At 34.9% G+C, this 25,392-nt stretch overlaps 1 protein-coding gene across 4 annotated transcripts in view; it reads left to right on the forward strand.

The window, feature by feature from the left end:
• The window catches only part of HAT1 (histone acetyltransferase 1), a 48,469-nt gene extending 32,383 nt beyond the window's left edge, over nucleotides 1-16,086 (forward strand). For all 4 annotated transcript variants that reach the window (XM_045520921.2, XM_010960682.3, XM_074363884.1 and 1 more), the window contains 3 exons: nucleotides 6,941-7,092; nucleotides 9,504-9,620; nucleotides 15,651-16,086. In XM_045520921.2, coding sequence (XP_045376877.1) covers nucleotides 6,941-7,092; nucleotides 9,504-9,620; nucleotides 15,651-15,818 — 437 coding nt within the window. In that variant the 3' untranslated portion in view covers nucleotides 15,819-16,086. The remainder of the gene's footprint in view (nucleotides 1-6,940; nucleotides 7,093-9,503; nucleotides 9,621-15,650) is intronic.
• Nucleotides 16,087-25,392: the final 9,306 nt, after the last annotated feature.

A 25,392-nucleotide genomic window follows, 5' to 3' on the forward strand; every position in this document is an offset into this window, starting at 1 on the left:
ACTATTAGTATTTTAAAAAAAATTTAAATAGATACTTGCTTAATAGTTTGTCACTTAGTAGAAGCTTAATAAAAGCAACTTTATTGAGGTATAATTCCATACCACAAAATTCATCCATTGTATAGTTCCATATTTTTAGTACATTTGGCTAATTTTGCAGCCATCACCACAGACCTGTTCTAGAATATTTCTGTCACCATAAAAAGATTGCCTCATGTCCATTTGCAGTCAGTCCCCATCCCATCCCCAGTCTCTTGTTTTGAGGTCTGTAATCCATTTTAAGGTAATTTTTGTGCATGATGTGAGGAAATTTCTAAATCAATCTTTTTTACATTTGGCTATTCAATTTTCCCAGGACTGTTTCAAAGACTAGCCTTTCCCTGTTGAGTTGCCTTGGCCCCTTTGTTGAAAATTAGTTGACCATAAATGTCAAGATGTATTTCTGGACTCTAATGATCTGTGTCTGTCCTTCTGCCAGTACCATACTGTCTTGATTTGTTTACTTAGCTTTATATCGAGTTATCTTTTTTGTGCATGTTTTGTCTTAATGATAATGTCAAGTTTAATCTGCTAAATATATCAGTTGAATTTGTGGAGCATGTTTTGCCTGGGTGCTGCAGAGTAAAGTTTTCTTGATATGATTGGTGAGTAGGATTAGAAAGGAATACTGGCCCTGGCCAGATGGGTGGGAATGGGGCAGGGAAGGGCAGAGAGGAGAGGCCTCATCAGTCAGAGGGGACTGGCCTGGGTAGAGCCATGACCTTCAGGGACCCAGAGGCACAGGCTCCCAGAAGACAGTCCCTCTCTGAGTGAGCACCCAGGCAATACAGACTAGGGCTGGTTGTCGCAAACTCAGCAATGGCTCTCCCTGGCCAACCATCCTCTAAAGTGCAATCTATGTGACTGGTGGAGACTCTTCTTACCCCACCTCTCAGACAACCCCCACTCCCAACAAGGGTTCTAGATTCTAAAAACAGCAAAATCATTCAAATGGTTACATAGATATGTCGTCTTCATCTTTTTGCCTTAACAGATAGCAGCTGTTCCCTCTACCCACCGTTGCTCTCCTTTTCCCCTAAATGAGTTTATGTGCAAGATAATAAACAGGAGGCCCCAGGCCATGAGGGACTCCTAGCTTTGAGGGGCTTTGAGAGGCTGCTGCAGTGGTGCCAGGGTGTAGGGTGGGCAAGACCAGGCAGAGGTCCTGGCTGTCTGGCCCAGTTGCCTGGTGTTTCCTCCTGCAGGCCATGCTTACATATTCATGGTGCATTCAGTTTCCTGATAAAGTTGTATCATCATTTGTTTTCTTTTTCTTTTTCTTCCTAGCAACCTCCTGCCCTTCCTGCTTTCTGCTCTTTCTGAATGACTGATCACCAACCAGGCAAGATTGGCCTTGGCCTGCTCTGTCTTCCCAGCTAAATGCATTTTCATTTAGTGCTCTTCTGTCTTTTCTTCTCGGTGTCTTGTTCTCTCCTTGAAAGCTTCTTTGGCCTGTCCAGATCTAGTTGTGTGACCTAGCGGTGCCACCTGGTTGGGGTTCTCAATGTTAACGAGCCCTTTACACCTTTGTTGGTAGTCAGCTTCATCTTTACTCTCTTCTGAGGCTAGAAGTTTCTTCTCTCTGGAGTCACCTGCAACTCCATCTCCACCCTCTATTCTTGCTCCTCTTCTTCCTTGGCCTTCCACTTTTCAGCCTGGAGTTGCGTTCATCTCTTCGGTACTCATATACTGCCTAGGCCCAAACTTTGTGCCTCTTTGGGCACATGGCTCCAGTGACAGCAGAGCCTCAACCTTTATATCCAGTTTTGAAATCAGGAAGTGAAAGTGCTCTAACCATGTTCTTTTTCAGAGTTGTTTTGGTTATACAGGATCCCTTGTGTTTTCATAAAAATTTCTATTTCTGTTTTCTACTTCATTGATTTCCTCTTTAATTTTTATTATTTTCTGGCTTCTTACTGCTTTGAGTTTAATGTGCCCTTTCTAGTTTAATTTTCCTTTTCTATATAGATGTTGAAATAACTAATACTTAAATGTAATATGTATATATAATTACAAATACTGCTTTAACTGATCAGATAAATTTTCATAAATTATGCTTTCATCTCATTAAGTTCAAAATATCTTCTAATTTCCTTTATGATTTCATTTTGATTCATGGGTTGTTTGGAAACATGTTTAAATTCCAAACATTGTGGATTCCCAAATTTCCTTCTGTTGTTGATGTGTAATTTAATTCCATTGTTGTCAGAGAACATACTTTGTATGACTTCAATTCTTTTTCATTCATTGAGTTTTGTTTTTTGGCCTACTAAGGAGTCCACAAACTTTTTCATTAAAGGGCTAGGTCATAGATATTTTATGCTTTGCAAGCCACACAAATTCTCTGTGGCATATTCTTACTGGTTTTCTGGTTTTTGTTTTTTAGAACCAATTAGAAAGCAGTCTTAATTTACATGCCATATAAAAATAGGCTGTAGATGAGATTTGACCAATAGGCCATAGTTTATAGACCCTTTGCCCAACATATAGTCTATCCTGGTGAATGTTCCATGTGCACTTGAAAAGAATGTGTATTCTGCTGTTGTTGGGTGGACTGTTGTATAAATATCAGTTAGTTCAGGCTGGTTGATAGAGTTGTTTGGTTCTTCCAAACAGATTTGATAATTTTGTCTAGTTTTTCTATCCATTACTGAAGGGATAGTATTGAAACTTCCAACTATTTTTGTTGAATTGTCTATTTCTCCCTTAAATTCTGTTAGTGTTTATTTCATGTATTTTGGGGTTCTGTTGTTGTATATTTGTTTATAATTGTAATGTCTTCTTCTTGAATTAACTTGTTTTAAAATGTGCCTTTTTTTCTCTTGTAATTTTGTCTTCTTTTTTCCCAGTTTGTGTATGTGTTGGGGAGGTTGAGGGGATAAAGTCTTAAACTCTATTTTGCTTGATATTAATATAGCCACTCCAGACCTCATATTGTTTGCATGGTATATTCATTCTTTGACTTTCAGCCTGACTTTGAATCTATAACGTGTCTCTTATAGATAGCCTATAGTTCGATCCTTTTTTATTCAGTCTTAAAATCTCTACCTTTTGATTGGAGTGTTGAATATGTTTACATTTAATGTAATTATTGCTGTGGTTGGAATTATGCCTGTCACTTTGCTGTTTTCTTTTTTCCCCTTTTTATTTATTTATTCATTCATTTTTATTGAAGTAGTTTCTCTATGTTGCTTTTTTTTGTTTCACTCTACTGCCTTTTGTGGTCAGTAGTTTTTAGTGAAGTTTTTAAAGTCCTTTGTTGGTTTTTTTTACTCTTTTTTTTTTTTTTTTTTTTTTTGCTTAGTGGTTGCTCTGGGGCTTAAGATGTATATTTTTTAATTTATAACAGTCTATTTCAGATTAATTTTGGTAAAATAAATTGCTCCATTATAGTTATTCTTCCCTCTCTTTGTACTATTATTGTTGCATATATTACATTTATATATATTGTAAGCCAAACATTGGTTTTATAATTATTTTTTCATGTAACTGTCTTTTAAACCAATTGAGAGGAAAAAAGAGAAAGATTTATGCCTTTTATATTTATCATTGTAACTATTGGTGTTCTTAATTTCTTCATGTGGATTTGAGGTACCATGTTCCTTTAGCCTAAACAACTTCAGTATTTCTTGTTAGGCAGGTCTGCTAGCAGTATATTTCTTGTCTTTGCTTTTCTGGTAATGTCTTTATTTCCCCTTAATTTTGAAGGATAATTTTACTGGATATAGAATTCTTGATTAACAGTATTTTTCTTTGAGTACTTTGAATATATCACCCTACTGACCTCTGGCCTCCATGGCTTCTGATGAGTTGTTTCTTCTTGCTGCTTTCAGGATTTTCTGTTTATCTCTAGCTTTTGACAGTTTGATTATGATGTGTTTAGATGTGGATCTCTTTGTGTTTTTCCTACTTGAAATTTATTGAGCTTCCTGTATATGTAGATTAATGTTTTTCACCAAATTTAGCAAGTTTTTGGCTGTTATTTCTTCAGATACTGTCTTTCTCTTTCTCTGAGACTCCCATTACAGTTATGTTGATACACTTGAATGTTTTTAATTGTATCAGTCCAGTTTACATTTTATAAAGCTGGAGAGTACATGTAAGGAAAACAAGGAGGTTATTGTAATAGTTGAAAAAAATTACTGGTGGCAGCACATAGGAGAATGAATCAGAATGTCCTTCAGGTTTCTGAGTGGCTTGTATAACTGCATGGTGCAACCAGATTAATATAGAAAAGACAGAAGAATGGGATAGAATAACTAATTACATTACAGTCTTATGTTTACTTGATTTTCTATTTAGGTCTGCATTTCAGTTAGCTTGTTCACTTTTGATTTCATTATCTGTCCATACTTTATAAATCATAATTGCATACCAAACTGATACAATGACAGAATTTCACTTCTTTTCACGTTAAAGCTATAGTCATATAATTACCTAATAATTATATGGATATGAAGTGCTACACAGAACCATAAAGAAGGTATTCATACATATGGAGTGAATGATTGAATGAATGACTTAATCATAAATCATTACCCATAGCTCAGACTTTTTTTATAAACAGCTTTATTGAGATATAATTAGCATGTCATACAATTCACTTACTTAAAATAAACAATTAATTTTTACCATACTTACAGTGCAGCCATCGCCATAATCTAGTTTTATATTTCACTCTTCTAAAAAGAAACCCAGTACCCATTAACAGTTACTTCTGTCCTCTCATTCCCCTACCCTTGCTACCCACCCTCCCCCCAGCTCTAGGCAACCACTAATCTACTTTTTGTCTCTGTAGATTTGCCTGTTCTGAACATTGGAGTCATGCAATATATGAGTGCTGCATTTACTTGGCATGTTTTCAAGATTCATCCTTGCTGTAGCATGTATTAGTACTTCATTTCTTTTTATTGCCAAATAATGTTCCATTGTATGGGTATACCATACATTTTATTTATCTGTTCATCAGTTAATGGACATTTGGGTTGTTTTCACTTTTTGGCTCTTCTGAGTAATAATAATCTACTATGAATATTCAGGTACAAGTGTTTGTGTGGACCTATGTTTTCATATCTCTTGGGTACACACCTAGGAAATGGAAATGGTGGAAAATCTGGTAATTATGTTTCACCTTTTAAAGAACCATCAGACAATTTTCCAAAGTGGCTGTACCATTTTATATTTTGACCAGCAGTATATGAGGGTTTCAGTTTCTCCACATCCTTATCAGTACTTGTTACTGCCTTTTTGATTCTAGTCATCCTAGTGGACATGAAATGGCATTTCATTGTGGTTTTGATTTGCATTTCCCTGTGGCTGATGATGTTGAGCATCTTTCCATGTACTTACTGTGCATTTGTATATCTTCTTGAGAAAAGTCTATTTAGACCTTTTACACCTATTTTTTAATTGGGTTATTTGTCTTTTTCTTACTTATTGAAAAGTGTTTTATATAAAAAGTCTGGATACAAGTTCCTTATCATATATATGACTTGCAAATATTTTATCCCACTTTGTGGGTTGTCTTTTCATTTTTTCTTAATGGTATCATTTGAAGCACAAAAGTTTTACATTTTGATATAGCCCTATTTATCTACTATTTTTTAGTTGCTTGTGCTTTGGTTCCATTATCTCAGAAACCGTTGCCTAATCAAAAGTCATGAGGATTTACTCCTTTGTTTTCTTCTAAAATTTTTGTAGTTTTACCTTTTACATTTAGTTCTGTGATACTTTTTGAATTAATTTTTTGTGTATGGTGTGAGAAAAGGCGGTCCAACTTCACTCTTTTTGTTTGTGGAGATCCAGTTGTCCAAGTACCATTTGTTAAAAAGACTATTTTTTCCCTCATTGAATTGTCTTTAATGGGCCATAAATGGGTTTATTTTTAACTCTCAATTCAATTCCATTGATCTACATGTCTATCTTTATGCCAGTACCACACTGTCTTGATTACTATAGCTTTGTAGTAAGTTTTGAAATCAAGAAATGTGAGTCCTCTAACTTTTTCAAGATTGTTTTGGCTATTCTGGGTTCCTTGCATATCCATATCAATTTTAGGATGAGCTTATCAATTTCTGCAACAAAAAAAGTTAGCTGGGATTTTGATAGGGATTGCATTGAATAGTTTGTAGACTATTGATATTGTAATAGTATTGTCTTATGATCCATGAACTAGTTCACACTTTAACATTCTTTGTTTCAAGTCCTCTACTAATCAGAAAAGGAAGGCTTAAGAGAAGTGAGGAAATTTGCCTAAGGTCCTACATCTATGAATGACAGAACTTGGACTCAAACTCATGTTCTCTGTCTAGTGTAGATAACATAGACAAACATAAAGAAAGATCTATGCTATTCAGATGCAGTGAAGAAAGGATCAGTCATTCTCACTTTATTCTCTAAATTAAAAAGATTTATTTTTGTAAAAGGAAGAATTTTTTTTATTTGGATAAAAGAAGCATAGCAGACTAAAGTTTATTAAAGTAAGGGAGTTATAAATTGAGTTTTGGAACCCTTAGCTATCAGAAAAATACTTGCTTTTGGAATTGATTATCCAAACTTGAATCTCTTATTTATACAGCTAGTTTAATTAAAAATAAAACTAAGATGCATATGACAGCAAACCAGTCAAAAAGTTTACCTTTGAAAAGGAGTAGCTCTAATTTCACAAATAATACGTATGTCTTTGCAAAAGGATTACACTTATAATTTTATTTGACAAAGATAATGGTGCTGTTTGATTTATAAGGAATAATTTGTTACATTGTAACTTTTGTGTATGTATATATATATATAATTATTTTAAGAATATTTGCCTTTCTAAGCTTAGCATGTATACTGAGATTACAGATAATGAAGAAATTATGTTCGGTCAGGGAAATGTTATTCTGCTTTATTTCTTTAGCGGAAGATCCATCCAAAAGCTACGTGAAATTAAGAGACTTTGTGCTTGTGAAGCTTTGTCAAGATTTGCCCTGTTTTTCCCGGGAAAAGTTAATGCAAGGATTCAGTGAAGATATGGCAATAGAGGCTCAACAGAAGTTCAAAATAAATAAGGTATTTTATTCTGTAGGAGGAGAATATTTAAAGTTTGAAGATTTTTTTTAAGTACATTATTTAAACATTGCAAATAAACTAAGAGTACATGTGTGGGAAGTTGCAGTGGTTAAGAGTACAGGCCCTGAAGCCAGATTGCCTGGGTTCAGATATGGCTTCACCACTTGCTCTTAGGGCAGTTTAGTTTACCTCCTTTTGCCTCTATTTTCTCATTAATGGAATGGAAGGATAATTGATTTCAAGGCTATATGAAGGGTAACAGAACAAAGATGGATAGTAAGATCTTAAGTTTGCTTTTTGGGAAAATGTGTATCTAAACTAGTAAAGTAGTTAATGCCCCCTGGAGATTGCATTGGTAGGGAGAAGGGTTGGAATAAAACACTTTCACTTTTTATACTTCTATATATATTTGTTTGAATTTTAAAGTAGTAAGTATCTTAAGATAGGTACAGAAAAAAATAATATGGGAGTTCAGAGGAGTTTATTAGATTTACGTAAGCAAGGGAGTCGTAGTGTTTCATGGGAGGGATGCATTTTGATCTAGGCCTTGAAGAATGAGTAAGTTTTGGATTATTAAAGTGTGTGGGATGAATGGTGTTTCAGTAATAAGGACTAGCACTTGGTACCCCTGACTTCCCCTCCCTCAGCTTCTAAGGCACTGCAGTTCCTGGTTTTCCACCTACCACTGTGATTCTTTTCTTTGAGATAATGTCACTGGCTTCTACTCTTCTGTATGTTCTCTAAAGATAATTCTTCCCCCAAAGTTCTTTATCCAATCCTCATTTCTTCTCGTTCTACTTACTCCACCTGGGAGGTCTCATCTAAATCTTCAATCCAGATTTTCCACTTGAGCTCCAAAACTGTTTACCGAAAGTTAACTGATCACTGCCTGATCTTCAGCAAACAACTCAGTTTGAATCAAAACTTTCCATCTTCTGATGCATAAAAACACTTTAATGGTTTCCTGGCTTTAAGATGAAATAATGTTTTAGAAATAATTGATATCTCCCGACTTTATTAAACCTTTATTTATTAATGAGAATTTAGTATGGCACACAGATCCCAACATAATCTGCCCTTGCCTACCTTGCCTACCACTTTCCCACATGATCTGGCTTTACTAAACCTCTTGCCATTTCTCAACTATTCTACATCTTTCCTCCTCTTATGTCCCTTTATATAGGCTATTCCATTTGCCTTTACACCCCCTTCTCCTGTTCCTTCATCTTTGCCTAGCTAGATAATACTTTTTTTTTTCAGGCTCAGCTTGGGTGTTTTTTCCAGAAAGATCAGTATCATCTTCCCAGCCTACAATACCTGACCGCTTCCCCATACCCAATAAATACATAAGTGAAATGGCAGAAACAGAAAAACTATGGGCTACTCCTTTGGCTTCGGTGTTACCAAAACTTCCTAATTCTTCTAATATGTCTTTGACTATTTTTGTCTCCTCTGTCTGCCCTTTGACTTTCACTATACTGCAGAGTTCTGACCGCTTCCCTCTTTTCACTGAGTAGGCTTTCCTTGGATGATCTTAACCATTAACCAGTCTCATGGTTTAAACTCTTGCCTGTGTACTGATATCACTTAAATCCTCACCCTTAGACTAGAATTCTATTCAGATTTATGTGTTCTGCTGCCTCCTAAATCTCCCTAGGCTGTGAAAACTCACTGTCATTCCATACCCTCCTCCATGGCCAGTCTTTCCTCTTCTGTATTTCTGGAATCCTTGTTCCCTTAGTATTCTTATTTGTGCTATCTCAGTTCATGCCCTCATCATTTTTTTGCCTGATTTAATAGCTGAGCTTCCTAATTGGTCTCCCTGCCCTTCTTTTTGCTACCATTCTATGTAGCTGAGAGAATGCTATATTTAAAACTCAAATTATGTGCTTTGTTCATTCCTGCATTTAAAAATCTGTTACCTACTAGATAAAAGCCCAGCTCTTCAACCCGGTGTATAAGGTTCATCCTCACTTTGCTTCTACTCCTTATACTTTTTTTATTTTGTGCTCCAGCAATGTCAGACTGCTTCTGCACATGTGCATGTGACATGCACACTCACATAGTGCCCTCCCCTCTTTTAAGCATGGCATGTTCCCTTTCCTTTAAGGTTCAGCTCAGGTTTTATTCCCCCAGGAATCCTCTTCTAACACTTCCACCATTCCCAGACTATGTTACCATTATACCCTGTGTATATTTCTGTCATTAAAGTAACCATACCTCAGTCATCTGTGTTACCAGTAGACTGCTAGCTCCTTGAGGGCAGAGACTATCTTTCACTGCTTTTTGTCTGGCACCTAGCACAGTTTCTGGCCCACAGCAGATACTCAATGTAAGCTGTGTTCTTTTGGGGAAATGTTACTGTTTTGTAATTTGAAATGTTCATGTTTTTCTTTTATTTGGTTTATTAGCAACATGCTAGACGGGTTTATGAAATTCTTCGACTACTGGTAACTGATATGAGCGATGCTGAACAATACAGAAGCTATAGACTGGAAATTAAAAGAAGACTAATTAGCCCATATAAGGTAGGACTTTCAAGAGTCTTAAACATTATATTCTTGTCAGTGTTTAAAATGAAGAAGAAAATCTAGCAAATGCCATTGTATGAGAGTCCAAATTGTCTTGCTAAATTAATTTCTACAAAAGTGAAAATATTCTTCCAGTTAGTTACAAGAATTCTCCGTCATAATTTTCCAATATAAACTATAAATCTGTTTCCATTCACTTAAAAACTAATCCCAAGGATTTAGTCTCCTCATGTTTTTTCCTTTCGTTTGTATGCATCTTTTAAAACTGAATGCGCAGACTTCATTAACAGATTATCATATTAGTTTTTTCTAATTGTCTTCCAACTTGTTATGTATATTCTGTTTACCTTTGCTTCTTTCTTCCTAAACATGGTCTTGGTTGCCTTTTGTAACCTCTATACTTGACTATAGCTAAAATTGCAACTTAATGTTGTTTACTTTTCTTTTTTTCAAATGTTCTTTCTTCTTGCTCCTTTCCCTCCATTTTTTCATCTCCTTTATTTTCCTCTAACTCAGAAGTCTCCCCTCCTAGATCAAATCTGGCCTCATCATCATTTGACCATTATTAAGGTAGATATGGTCCACAACAACTTGTGTGGAGGAGGATTTCCTGTGATACTTGTAGCTGGGCAGTAATCTAATTGGGGAGAATATTAATTAATTTATTCAACAAATAATTATTGAGCACTTGACATGTGTTTGCTGCATTTATATACACTATACCTATAGGCTTATACAGCACAATAGCTGGGAACATAAATGACAAATTTAAATCCGTCTTAATATTTAAGGAGAAAGTCAGTTAATAATTCATGAGTAATTAGTGTATCAGGTATACATAGTTCTGATTTTCCTGAATTAATCCAAGTTTTATTTGTCAAAGATTCTGCTTTATAGAGCCAGTCTTGAATGTTGATGGTATTGGGTTGCACCACTCCTCGTTGAATCCAGCTCTTTTCCTTTATCACATCTTGTTTGCAGTGCAACTGTATTTCCTAACTTGTCACTATAATTCTGTTTAAACGTATCACATTCAGGATGTAAAAATAATAATAATTTGCCTGTGACTATAAATCTTTGTATCTTGGATTCATATATGTATTTTTTTCTTCATAGTGTCATTTCATTAAGCAATTTAATGGGTTTATTTTCTATCTTGTGAACTATCATCTGCATATAATAGGTTGTAATAAATTATAATGGACTCTTCCCCAAAACTGTCTGTAGTAACATTTTATTCTGTTTATCAATTCTTATGCTTATCAATTCAGAAACATCAGAAAATTGGTAGATGGTGCTTTCCAAAGATTTTGATCTTTAAGTAATACTAGTTAGCTAGAAAATTTCTTTATGGTGAAATTTGGGCAGATAGAACAGTATAAGTAGACATTATCATGACAACATTTAAGAGTATTAAAACTGTTTTAGGAAAGTAAAAAAATGTATTGAATTGTGCATCTTAGATACTTGTGAGATTTTATATAGGCAGCTACAGCAAATGATAGATGATGAATTCTAAGTGTAAATAGTAGTCATAAAGTTATGCAAATAATGGATAAGTTCATAAAAGCAAGTATTGTCTACTCTTAAAGAATGATAATGATTTTTTATATTACTGTTAAGTACCATACCTGTCCAGCAAGTTCACCTTATCTAAAAGACAACCAAAAACTGGTTATTAAACTCTTTAGATTCTTAACAGCCAAGATGGGTATCACCATCCTTGCACCAAAGCTCGTATACAAATTACAAATTCTTCAGATACTTGCTCAAACCCTATTTATAGTATGCACATTTTAATGAGTTTAGTTTTTGGTATTCTATCCCATTGAGAAAACCAATAAAGCTTGAGAGTCCCTCTCGCCAACTTTGGGTTGATAGCCACAATGTGGTAGAAAATATACCACAAACTTTGTAAAAGCCTTGAAATAGCTGAATGCCCTATAGGCATGAGAGAAGTGATAAGATTTCTTTATTGAATATATGCAGATGCTTTTCTCTAGTTTCTCATTCCAAGCTGATACTCATACTTTGTTGTGCTATCAGCATTCTCAAATGCAAAATTATATTTAAGAATGAAGTAAAATTGCTTAATATTGAATGTGGCTTAGAATTTTTTTTAAGGTCTTTATAATGTATGCCTAATGGGAAAAGTTTGGAGTTTAGAATTTACATTTTTAATTGAATACATTTTATGAAAAGAAAGTATAATTTTGATTATCATTAAGTTACTACTGAGGTATGAAATTATTTATTGATAGCAGAATCCACTAATTCTGTGCTGCCTTTTTTGAGGGATCGAATTTCCATATCAGCTTAATCATACTGTCCCACTAAGCAATTTTTTTGTTTTGGGGGGGGGCGATAATTAGATTTATTTGCTTATTTATTTAGTAGAGGTACTGGGGATTGAACCCAGGACCCTGTGTATGCTAGGCATGCACTCTTGCCACTGAGCTATACCCACCACCCCAAGAAATTTTCTGGGTGGTTATTAAAAGTACTTGTACCTTACTTTAAAAGTTCTTTGAACACTGATAATTCATTTGTATCAGTGCCAAGAAGGAATAAAAATAACCTGTATCAAGTAGAATCATTTTTTAAAGCACAACAAGAAACTCTGTCTCTAGTACAGAAGTAATTTTCAGGTGTTCAAAAAAAAGAAATGTGAACAATTTGGCTAAAAAAAGAAAAGTTGGTGTAGCTGTTTTTTTTAGCATTAAAGTTTTTATATTGTTTCATGAGCATATTTTAATTCATAATTGGTTTACAAATACAAAATTTAGAATCATTGCTATATAATATCATTGGATTTGGAATCAGAAAACTCAGTTTTAAGGTCTGGTTCTGCCTTTTACAAATTGTGTGACTGTCAACACTTACTAACATCTGGGTATTGGGCTTCTCATCTGTAAAATGGAAATATTTCCATATAGAGGAACTGAAGAGAAAGCAATGCAATACAGTGTACATGTTTTTAAAGATATCTTTTGAGAAGTTCTAGGACTCTTCATATGCCCCCACACCATTATTATTTTTGAATTGTTACAAAAGAACCTTATCTCTGCACTTCACAAAAGAGACTAGTTCAGCAGATGAAAATTAAAGAGCCCTTACAGGTGGTGGCATTTTTAAAATTATTTTTGTAAGCCCTCTTGGAACCTGTGAAAACCGGACAAGAAGAAAGGATTGTTTTCTGGAACTTTAACACATTTTACACGTTAAAGCCAAATGTTAAATTGATACTAATACCATCTTTAATTAATTTGTCTGCATTAATTAAAAGTTATCAACAGCCCTAATATATGAAGGAATTAAGTTTTTGTTTTTGGAGGGAGAAAATTATTCTGAAGCCTATAAAAGTTCTGTTCCAGTCTTAAGGAGTCCTGTCTTTCAGTGTTTCATTTGTACTCCCAATCAATGTATGTCATTTTGCTAGATGGGGGTGTTCCCCAAATCAGTCTTTTGGGTTTTTTTTTAGTTTTTTAAACACATTCTTTAAAAGATTAATTTGTAACATGTCATACATATACAAAGTGGTATACATATCCAGTTTGGGGAATATTGACGTTAATATAACAAATAACTCAAATAAGTAATTTTTTTAATTGAGCCATAGTTTACATGCTTAAGAGGAACTTTTACATATAGTTTCATATTTTTCCCATAAAGCTAGTATATGTATTTTTTATTCCTAGGTACTTAGAGCTCTTAAATTTAATTCATAGATGTATTGCCATGCCAATAAAAATTATAATAGAGATGAATTCTGAAATCCATGTGAAAAAAACTGGCAGTGAAGAAACTGACGGTGGTAAGGAAGGGGGAGATAAATTGGGGAAGTTAGTGCTCTTAGATATTTAAAAACAGCATCATTTAAAACACACACGAGTCATTCTACAGGTTATTTTGGAACAAAATTGATAAATAGTTATGAATTAATATGACGGTTCTATTGTATGTAAGAATTTATTATGATTAGAGGCATATTCAAACAATGGGGTTAGATTATTTAATAAATGTTGTAACTAGTTAGCAATTTAGAAAAGTAGATTATATTCCTGTCACATAGCATGATAATTTTTTGGATGCATTACCCTTTAGTTCCTGAGCCATTTCCTTAAGTTAGATGCTCTTATATAGTGCAGTCGTGCCTCTTGGCATAAAAAATAACTTTTACAGCAGACACAAAACATTTATCTACGTGATTGAAGAGTACAGAATGTACTGCCCTTCCAGGCCTTAGGAGCAATAAATCTGAATTTTCATCAGTTCTCTAGAACTAATATTCAAAGTGTGGTCAGTATATCAGCAACATTAATATCACCTTGGGAGCTTGTTAAAACTGCTGAATCTCACCCCACCTCAGACGTGCTGAATCAGAATCTGTGTTTTAACAAGGTGATCTGTATGCACATTTAAGTTTGACTGGCACTGCTTTAGCGGGGCGTCTAATATTAATCAAGTTTTTTTCTTTCTGATTGTAGTCATAGCAATGTCGTTTACTTAGCTCTACCAAATCAGACCCAGTATCAGCCTAATTTTTTTGTACTATCAAGTAGCTTATTTCAGTAAAGGCTTATTTCCAAACTTTATTATTGTTACCTTGTTTTTAAAATGTTTGTGTGATTATAAGTTTAGCTTAATTTTGACCTTTTTAAGTAGAAATCATGACAGATTGGTCTATATTCCAAAATCATTAGGGTTTTCTTTAAGGGACATTTATTAGTTTTTAGGATGGATTGAAGATACTGTTTTTAGGGTTTGTTTTTTTTTAATTGTCTTTTGAAAAGCAGTTAGATAGTTAGAATACAGACTTCCAACCAGATTGTTAGGGGTTGAATCCTGGCTTCTCAGCTTATTACCTCTGTGACAAGTTATTTAACTCCTGTATTTTTTTTTTCTTTCTTTATCAATTGAAGAAAATTATAGTACCTATCTCATGGAGTCACTAGGATCACATGAGTTAATGCATAGGATTTCTGATCTCTATGTAAAGGTAGCTCCTTATTACATACTTTAATAAAAGAGGATTGATACGATCTAAAGCAGTTTATCCAAAATGTATGAAAGTGTCATATATTAAAGTGTTTTATATAATGCAGTGTTGTCACCCATCCAGGAATCTTGGAGTCATTCTTCATTCTTCTTTCCCCACATCACCCAGTGTGTTCTTTCCTTAATCTGTCCTGTCCCCTCATTTCTGCTGCTACTGGTTTGGTCCAGGCTTCCATCATCTCTTGCTTGAATTCTTGCAGTAGCTGCTAACTTGGCCCTTCAGTCTCATCCTCAGCAATACTAACACAGTACTATCCTGACACAGTGTCCTGCCTAAAAGTTGTTAGCAGCTCCTCAGCATGGTGCAGACTCCTGAGCCTGGTGATTTCCTTCTCAGTAAAATGGCGAATGGTTTAAAAAAAAAAAAAAGGTTTAATAAGATAAATGTATGTCTGGATAGTAGTGACTCAGTAAACTCTAGTTAATGTTGTTTTTTAAAGTGGGACAATTTTTGGCTTATCTTTCTGAAACTTCCAACAGTTTATTTTAAAATCAATATGTGGTCCATAAATACATCACTGGGTAAGGAAACTCAGAAATGAGCATAGTGGCAGAAGCAGCCAGCTTGAAATTAAAAGTAATGTAATTAGTTAATGATTAAATAGTGAGATGAAATAATAGCACTTAATCTCAATTGTTTCTCTTCAGTTAATATATTTTATTTGTTAAAGAAGTATTTGAGTTTCTACACTAGCCAGTTCTTTATTATGCTTTGGAGAGGGGGCTATTAGTCATAGATCTATATTTACCATCAGTTGACAGAAATTCCATGTCTTCTGGAACCCTCCTTTTAGAGGGTTTGTAATTCATGATTAACATAATGTTTAGGCATCCTTAAGAAAAAACTGTATAGGACAAATTTGGGTATATTCCTTCTACTATTACTTTTAACATTGGAGACTTAAAATTCTAATATAAAGAAATGTTTCAGCTTTCTTAGTCTAACCCGTAATTGTGTTTGTTGCTTAGAAAAAACAGAGAGATCTTGCTAAAATGAGGAAATGTCTTAGACCAGAAGAGCTGACAAACCAGATGAACCAAATAGAGATAAGCATGCAACATGAACAGCTGGAAGAAAGCTTTCAGGAACTTGTGGAAGATTATCGACGTGTTATTGAACGCCTCGCTCAAGAGTAAAGATTACACTTCTCTGTACAGGAAGTTTCTGAATTTCTGTACCTGTGTTGTGAAAAATCAGATGATTTTAATTTTAAAATCTTGTAACATTTTACTTACATTAAAAGTTATCTATCTTTAGTCGAATATTTTCTTTTGGAGAGATTGTATATTTTAAAATACTGTTTAGAGTCTATGAGCATATTACATTTAAAAAAGATACAGCTTCTGAAATACCACTGCAATTGCTTCCCTTCTTAAACAGTATAATAAATGCTTAGTTGTGATATGTTAGTGTGTGCTGATATGATTCTTAAATACTTATGATAAACTTTTTCAGTCTTGCTGAAAAACTTTTACTATTTTTAAACTTTTTACTATTTTTTAAACTTTAAACTTTTACTATTTTTAAACTTTTAAACTTTTAAACTTTTACTATTTTTCCTCCCATGCTTTGCTTCTAAGCTTTTACATCTGGCACCTTTAAAACACATTTCTTTAAGGTCTTCCTGATAATTTTGTTTTTCCTATGTGATTTTTCTAAATAGGAATTATTCCTAATATAGATTTGTTTTGTTTTAAATAAGCTCCTGTTAACTGCTTGTTGGGGGTGGGGTGGATAAGAGAGGGAAGGGAAACTAGATATAGCCTAACACCTAAATGTTTGGCATCAAATATTAACTCAAGATAATTTAAAAGTTACTGTAAATATTTTATAAATAATGATAATGTAAGATAAGATAGAAATCAGTTTACATAAATCCAACTTACATACCACTGTTGAAATAATATCTTGTGTAAAACGAGGTATGTATCTGTTAAGATTTGCTACAAGGTTACTAAGATGTCAAAGTCCAAAAAGGAAAAAAAAAAACAAAATAATTGCTTAACATAGTCTTACTTTATTGAAGTAGAGTTAAATAAGTTGCTGGTTACAGAATCATTAAAAGTAAAAACTTGATTTTTTAATGTGTGCCAGTAAGCCAGGTATTGTATAACATCAAAAATGGTATGTAAGTTGAACTTTACTTTTAAAATCTGATTTGTTCAGTGCTCAAGGCAAAATCCCAGCTTAGACAAGCACTATCTCGTCCTTAGATCAGCTTTCCATCAGTAAAATCTGCCAAATATAGGAAAGGCAAAGTAATCCTGGACACAAAATAACTGTGGCTAGCAGCATCCCAAAGGCACTAAAGCCATCCCCTTAAAGTGGGGGTGTTGCAAAAGCTTCAAATACTCTCATCTCAGAAGCTTATATACAGAGATAAGACTTGCTAATTTCTGAGAGTACATTTATGTACATAACTTGTACAGATAGAATGAACCAGTTCAAAGTCTTTCTGAAACTAAAGATTTTGTTTTCCATGTAAATTAGCAGATTTAAAAAATTTTTATTGAAATTCACAACTGATACTTAAAAATGAGTTCTGAGGGAGGAAAATCGGTATAAAGCATCTTTAAACATTTTTTTTTATAAAAATCAGAAAAAGCCAATGTGATATCAAATTGCTGTACTTTTTTTCTTAAACAATGTTCTATGTTCAGTTCATGGTTAAAGATCTCGTTTAGCATTGATCTTTGAGGCTTGAAAGTCTATGCCTTCACTTTGAGTTAAAAGAGTAGAAGTCTGATAGCTCTGCACCTTGTGCAGGGTAATTTGATACCAAGATAGATGTATAGGACCATGGGCTTAGTGGTCACTTTTTCACCCTCTGGTGGTAGCCGTCATCCCTTTTATCATCCACATACACGTGACTATGTACTTGCTGCTTTTACCTTTTCCCCTCTCTTCTCCCCCACTTTTAATTTTTTCCCTATTTTCTCCAAATTGCATTTTCTCTACATGTAGTATCATGTTTCCTTGCTAAGCATCAGTGTTTTTCATCTGTAAAATGAGGTTGTACTAGAATTATCTCAAGACTCCTTCGCTGTCCTGAGATCTGTGCTTATCCTTCTCACATCTTTTCTCATCCCTCTTACGCTTTTATACTCAGATGTGGGTGTAGATGTAGTCTATGCTATGTCTAAAACTATTTTTATAAATCACACAAAATTCAAAGTATATATATGAGTTAGTTTATGTGTAAAAGGAAAAAAAAACCCACTATATGTCCCTGATTATTTCCAAATTGCAGGGGCCTCTGCTGCACTGCAGTCTTGTCTATTCTGAAGATTTATCTGATCCACTGTCATCCTTGCCTACTAGAGGAAAGCTCATAGCAAAGCCCTCAGTGCTATATCAGAGAATTACTAGAATCATAGACCTCACAGGTCAAATGATTTAATTCCTCAAATTTATTCTTAAGTTCTTTTTATTAGAATTTAAAAGCCAGTTTAAGAATATTAAATACTGATTAAATATAAAGTACCCATAGTTCTTCATTCTAGTGAAATTACATTTGTATATTATCTCTATATACATTGAACATAGTAGCCTTTTTTTTTTTAACATATCTAGTGTTCAAAATGCTTCTCATAGATGTGTAATATTTCATGTTGATGTGCCCATATTTAACATTTACCTAGGTTTTCTTTTTATTACAGACAACATTCAAATGAATTAATGTCTTTATGTATATATATTTTTGTATCTGTTAACTATTTCCTTAAGATAAATTCCGGGAAATGCAGTTACTGAGTCAAAGAGTGGGAATATCTGTATGGCTCAGTTACATAAACATGCCATATTTTCTAGAATGCTTTGTGAATTACTAACAGATACAAACATGTATACTAGTTTTAACAGAATTTCAATGGTATGGGATGTTGATTTTGTTTTTGTCTCAACAGGTATAAAGTCTCAAATTTATATTCCTCTTGCTTAATGGGAAGGCTGGATATTTTTCTGTTTTCGTGAAATTTTTTCCCTGACAGGAATCACCTATTTGATTTTTTAAAATTTGTCTTTTGGGATATACACTCTCTTTTTATAGATGGACAACAGATCCAGAGGTTCACTTGCTTAAAGTCACACTATGAATTAGTGGCAAAGCCAGGACTATACCCTGGGCTCCTGACTTCCACTCCCCCGTCTCATCTTCCATCAAATAGGCCAACCAAGTCTTAAGCATCCCAGCCCAGTAGGCTCTTCCTAAGAGGGGCTTTTCTTCATCTCCCATGGGAAATACCTCCACTTCCATGTTTGCCCTAGTCACTAGATAGATACCCCAGCTGTCCTCTTGTCTTTATTACCTTAGTGGAGCAGGTATTAGGAAAAAGGATGTTTATTTGTAATGACTAAAATTACTGGTGCCTCACCTGAAGTATGGCTTGAAATTCCTCATTTCCTCTTAACATTTTCAACTTTCCAACATCTAAACTTTTCTGTGTTTCCACATGTCTCTTTACACCTTTATTATAATACATATTTCATTCTCCTTGTATTATGTGTTGCAGTGGAGTTACACAGTGCATTTACTCATTGATTTAGAGCATTCCTGATGTATATAAGTAGTATGCACAGAGTACAAAAGTGCAAAAGGGCATACAGTGAAAATCTCCTTGCCCCAGTCCTCCAGAAACAATCACTTTCTGATACCTTGCATATCTCTCACAGATACATGCATGTGTATCTTTTATATATCATATGTACAGATGGTGACCTCCCACATACACTGTTCTCAGACTTGCTTTTTAAACTTCATAGCTTGGAGGTCATTAGACCTATGGCTGCAAGGTATCCATTATATGGATATACCATAAGTTACTCTACCAACAACAATACTATTATTTATGTTGTTTCCAGTATTTCTCACTGCCAACAGAGCTGCAGCGCATGCATATTCTTGTACATGTGCTGTGTGTACATGTGCAAGTATCAGATGAAAGCCTTAGAAATCGTGTTTAGTCTGACCTCATTCTTAAAGTGGCTATTTTACTGTTTACAACAGTTAAAATTATTAACAGGAACTAAGGTTAGAGTAGCTTGACACTGTACCAGTTTGGAATAAACTATGCAAACAAGAGCACATTGGACTTCTCCAACCACCCTTCACAGCTAGAAATAGGAATTATCTTAATGGCACAGTTACTTGAATGCTTGGGCATATAGACGTGACTTTCTTCTTGCTCACTCCTTTTGCCTTGCTTAGCTCTTCTCAAACCTCATCATCCAGAATTGCTCTACAGTGGGGTTTCTCAAACTTAGCATTATTAACATTTTGGGCCTGATTGCTCTTTGTTGTGCCAGGCTGACCTGTGTATTGGCTGGTTAACAGCATCCCTGGCTTCTACCCATTAGATGCCAGTAGCACTACCTCCACCTCCAGCTGTAACAACCAAACATGTTTCCAGACATTGCCACATGTCCTCTGGGGGACAAAAATCACCCTAGGTTAAGAACTAGTACTATATGGGATTAAATATTCATCTACTTTAAGCGCTATTTTTCATTATGTAACATGGACGTAGTACAAAACTCAAAACGAGTAAGAGTATTTGATGAGAAGTAAACTGCCCTCCCTACCCAGTCACCCAATTCACTTCTCCAGAGGCAATTACTTTTACCAGTTTCTCTTTTGTCCCTCAGAGTTAATTACCAGTTTGCAAACATCCGTAATTTTTTGTTTGAACACAAACATGCAGTACTTGGAATCTTTTCCAGTTTAATGTAACTCATCTTTATTGGTACATACCTGAACACTTCAATTCTAAACACCTTGATTCTAAACAGCTGTTTGATAGTCCATAGTTTGGTTTCAATGTGTTTAACCCAATACTAAATGAACGGACATTCAGGCTGTTTCCTATCATCTGCTCTTAGAAGCAGTGCTGCAGGGAATGTGCTTATCTCTACCCCATTTGTGCACATAGGAGTATGTATGCAAGACAGTGATGGAACTGCTGAGTGAAAAGGTATGAACATTTTACATTTTGGTAGGTTTTGCACACATTTGAGACAATAGAGAAATTTGAATATGGACTCTATATGAGATGATATGGAATTTGTTAATTTTCATAGCTGTGACAATGGTACTGTGATTGTGTAGAAGAATGTCTTTATTCCTAGAAGTTACATGATGAAGTATTTAGGAGCAGAGTGGTGACATCTGCAACTTATATTCAAATGGTCCAGAAAAAAAGTATGTTTGTTTAGGTGGCATATCATATGTATATACACATACACAGACATATGTACGTAAATAGGAATAAAGCAAATGTGACAATTTTTTAACTACAGAATCTAGGTGGAAGGGATATACAGATGTTCACTGATTCAACCTTTTATGTTTTTTAAGTTTTCAAAATAAAAATTGGGAAAGAAAAGATACTGCATATATGAAACAAAAGCAATACTATGAAAAAGGAACAATGAATAAGAAAGAGTTCTTAGAAATTTAAAATGATTGTTATAATTCGAGCAGGAGAAACATGGGGTATAAAGTTGAGGAAATTCCCCGGAACATCAAAAAGAGAAAGTATGAGTGAAAAGAGAAATCAGTGTGGGAAATCTGATAGCCAGCTTATTTTTGTTTCAGAGAGGAAAAGCAAACAGATACTATCAAAGAAAGGGAGGATAATCCCTCAGAGTTCAAGAAATTAATCTTCAAATTAGAAGAGTGCACCAAAGGTTGAGCAAGATTAAATCATCATTTAAGGAGCACTTACTATCTGCTAAGTACCTGGAATGGTCATTTCAGTTCTCACAACAACCTTCAGAGGCACACTTGGCATCCTCCTCCAATGATGTGGAAAGAGGATTTCACCCAAGGTCCCGCAGCTAGTAGGTGACAGAGACAGGACTTCAGCCTAAGCAGTATAAGTGACTTGCATTCTTTTTTTTTTTTTTAATTTATTTATTTTTACTGAGTTATAGTCAGTTTACAATGTTGTGTCAATTTCCAGTGTAGAGCACAATTTTTCAGTTACACATGAACATACATATTTTCATTGTCTCATTGTTTTTTGCTGTGAGTTACCACAATTGACTTGCATTCTTTACCACTATACCACTTACCTAAAAAGATCCATATATAGGCTAAATTATTAAATTTCAAAACACTGAGCATAAAATAAAGATGCTAAATGCTTTCAGGGGGCAAACCGGTAATGGGAGAGGAGGGGAAATTTAAGCAGCATTAGACTTCACGCTAAAGGATAATGGAAGAATGTCTTCAAAGTTCTGAAGGAAAAGTATTTTGAATGTAGAATCCTATACCCAATCCTATACTGAAGAGTGAGAGCAAAAGAAAGGTAGTTTTGGAAATCTAAGAATGCAGAAAACTTAGTTCACACACTTTCTGATGAAGTTGTTTGTAGATCTATTTCAGCGGCACAAAGGTGAAATCAAAGAGCACGTAAGATGTAGAGTACAAGAAACAGTAAAACTAATCTGATTCCAATAAAAAGAAATCTGAGGATGGCAACAGAATAACATGTCTACAAAAGTAACAGGTCCAACAGAATAAGAAATTATGAACTCCAGAAAAATGAAGTGTACAAGAAAGTCAACTGTAGTTGGCATGGCTTTGAGCAGTTAACTAGAAACAAAAACAGTTCAAATTGGTTGAGTCTGGTCAGACTGGGGACCAGACTGTCTACAATGGGAGGCAGACTGTAAACTTTGTTATTTTGTTTTGTTTTTGTTTGCTTTTTAATTTTTTTTTTATTTTGGGGGGAGGTAATTAGGATTGTTTATTTTTTTAATGGAGGTACTGGGGATTGAACCCAAGAACTCATGCATGCTAAGCAAGTGCTCTACCACTGAGCTATACCTTCACCCTGTAAACTTTGTTATAATTGCATGTTTTTTAAAACTATATATTTGTTACCTTGATATAAAATTTTGTTTAAATAATATTACTATATTGTTCAGCAACTGAAGCACCATATAATTGTCAAATAAAATACAACTGTAAACCAAGGAAATTTTAAGTATGCTTACCTGAAGCAGGCAGGTGGCACCTTTAAACAGTGAGACTGCTCAGTGTGACTTCCACAAATCAGAATTTGCCAAAAGAAAAGACAGTGAAGAGCTTTCTTTAAAATAATTTTTTAAAAAAATAATTATTTTCTTTGGAAATGATTCTCAAAGGAAACATAGTTTACTGTGCACTTTATTTGGCTACCAAAAGCAAATTGTCCCCATCTACAATACCCTGGTTCTATGAATCAACAGACCCTGAATGTAAAACTGAAGCTTTGATATTTTTCTTGTCACAATTTGGGTGGCTTTTCATTAACCCCGTGGAGAAACATAATGCAATGAGAGTGTAACGTGTTTTCATGAATATCTAAAGAGATGTTGTGTGTAAAATGCCACAAGAAATGCCTTGTAAATGTCTTATAAAAATATTCTTTTAAGACCTCCAGGGTTACAATGTCCACAGAAAAGGGATGAATCTTCTCTCCTACGACCTTTCTGGGCCTCGCTAGCTTTACCTTAAAATGGGCAGGGGTAGAGTTCGAGTCGGCTAGATGATCTTTGAAGCCCTCTCCAGTTCTTCAACTGTACTCTCTCTCTTCCAACTTTATAAAAGACCATTTGAAAAACATGCTTTGGTTAGACTCTCAGTTCACCTGGACAGTTCTTTAGACTTTTAATTAGTAATATTGACAGGTGAATCTGTGCGCAAGTACTGGGCTGTGCAGTTTGTTTGCCTAGCTCTCTGAATCCCTCTTTGTGAAGGCTGTGGGGCCACCACAGTGAGGCTTGTGTGCTGTCTGCTGCTAAAGCAGCTGCCGCCTTTCTTCCTTTATCCTTTCTCCAGTAAAGGAAAACGCGGGGATGCTTGTGTGTGCTTCAGATGAGGAGAATGCTCTCCAGACAGGTTATTCTCTGGGTTAAAGTGGATGGGGCAAGCACAGAGGAGCTCAGCTCAATGGGAAGAGAGGTCAAGGCAGCATCTGCCCAATGTTTGTTTCAACAGCTTCCGTCTTGAATATAGAATTTGTTGAGTGAGAGGCGAGGAGAAGAAGTTAAGAAATGCATTTAAGCAGTGGTGCGTTTCTGCTTAGTTTGTCAGCCAGTTTGGGGAGTGGAGGCGAAGCATGGGAGAGGAGAAAGGGACACACAAACCTAGTTTTCTTTTTCTATTATTAAATCCCTTGTTATTTCATAATCTCCACTTTAGAGATTCTTACTGCAGTATATTCTGTGTAACTGTTCACTGACCACGGAACACTGTTTCATGCTTATAGGTAAGAAATATCAAAATCACAAATATTCTCAACCTCTGATCTTAACAGTCCAACTGCTTTCTATATGGACTGGTCTCACACAATCCTCCAGGACCGTATGTTTTTACTCAGACACACTACAGCAAACACAGAACCATAAATCCAGCCAAAGAATAAGCAAAGATGGAAAAATATGAGAAAGTAACCAGGAATGTAGCATCATTTCAGGAGGGAAAGGGAAACAGAACAATAAAAAGAATAATCTTATAAAAGAGTGGAAATACTGGAAGAGAAACAAGGGCAGAGTGAAGGCAGAAGGAAAAGAGAGTGCACAGTAGGCAGCAACAAAAACATTGGTAATACTGTGCATTCCTGTCCTCTTGCATGTGGTTTGCCTAATCTGCTGTCTTTTATTCTATATACATGTGTGACTGGTCATGGTAAAAATAGGTCCCTTCCCTTAGAAAGCTCAGCAAATGGTATATGCATAGAAAAGAGCCCTAGATGAATACACATCAACTCGTTAACAGTGATTACACAGAGAGAGCTTTTCTGGGAGACTTCTACTTTCTATATTTCATATTTCAGTATTTTAATATGTTTTTAAAGAGCACATATTACATACATGTGTAAACAAAAAGGAAAAATCAAAACAGACTTTTAAAAATTTCTAACAATGAGATCGAGAGCATTTTCTTTTCCTTTCTCTTCTTTTACAAATGTGGATTTGAGATGCTAAAGGAAGCATTATTTCCCTTTCACCTTCTTCTTTGCAGGAAGGATTTTAAACAGGTGCAATTTCCTGGGAATTTACATAATTAGAATTCAGCATTTTTCTCAGTTCTTGGCAGCCAGGGATAGCCAAAATCTGTGACCCCTACACGTGGTGTTGCTCCTATGGGGCTTATAGTCTCAAGGGTATTTCTTCTTTCTTTATGGACAATTTTGTGAGCATGTTAGTCTCAACTTTCCAATTAGTTTCTTAAGAACAAAAATAATACCATATCTCCTTGGAGCCTAGAGTAGGCACTTCAGTTTTTATTGATTGACTGATTAATCACTAAATTCTCTTGGAAATTTTTTCCTTTCTTCCTTACTCTGCATAGAATTCTTCGTTCTCCAGGGTGTGTAAGCGGGTGCTACTTTTCCAGGGATTACTAATTGAGAATAGATGGTAGTAGATAATGGTACACATTTTTATTTAGATTTCATGGGATGAATACACACTTCTGCTTTAACCCAACTTCCCTCAGAGCCGGTTTTAAGAAATGAGGTCTAGGAAGCCTTGTCCCTCAAGATAAAACTCAGCAGCCACTGTGGAAAACAGTGTGGAGGTTCCTCAGAAAACCAAAAACAAAACTACCATATGACCCAGCAATTCCACTCCTGGGTATATACCCAAAGAAAACCAAAACATTAATCCAAAAAGATACATGCACCGCAATGTTCATAGCAGCATTATTTATAATTGACAAGA

This window comes from Camelus bactrianus, chromosome 5 (assembly GCF_048773025.1).
Source record: "Camelus bactrianus isolate YW-2024 breed Bactrian camel chromosome 5, ASM4877302v1, whole genome shotgun sequence".
Classification (NCBI taxonomy): domain Eukaryota; kingdom Metazoa; phylum Chordata; class Mammalia; order Artiodactyla; family Camelidae; genus Camelus; species Camelus bactrianus.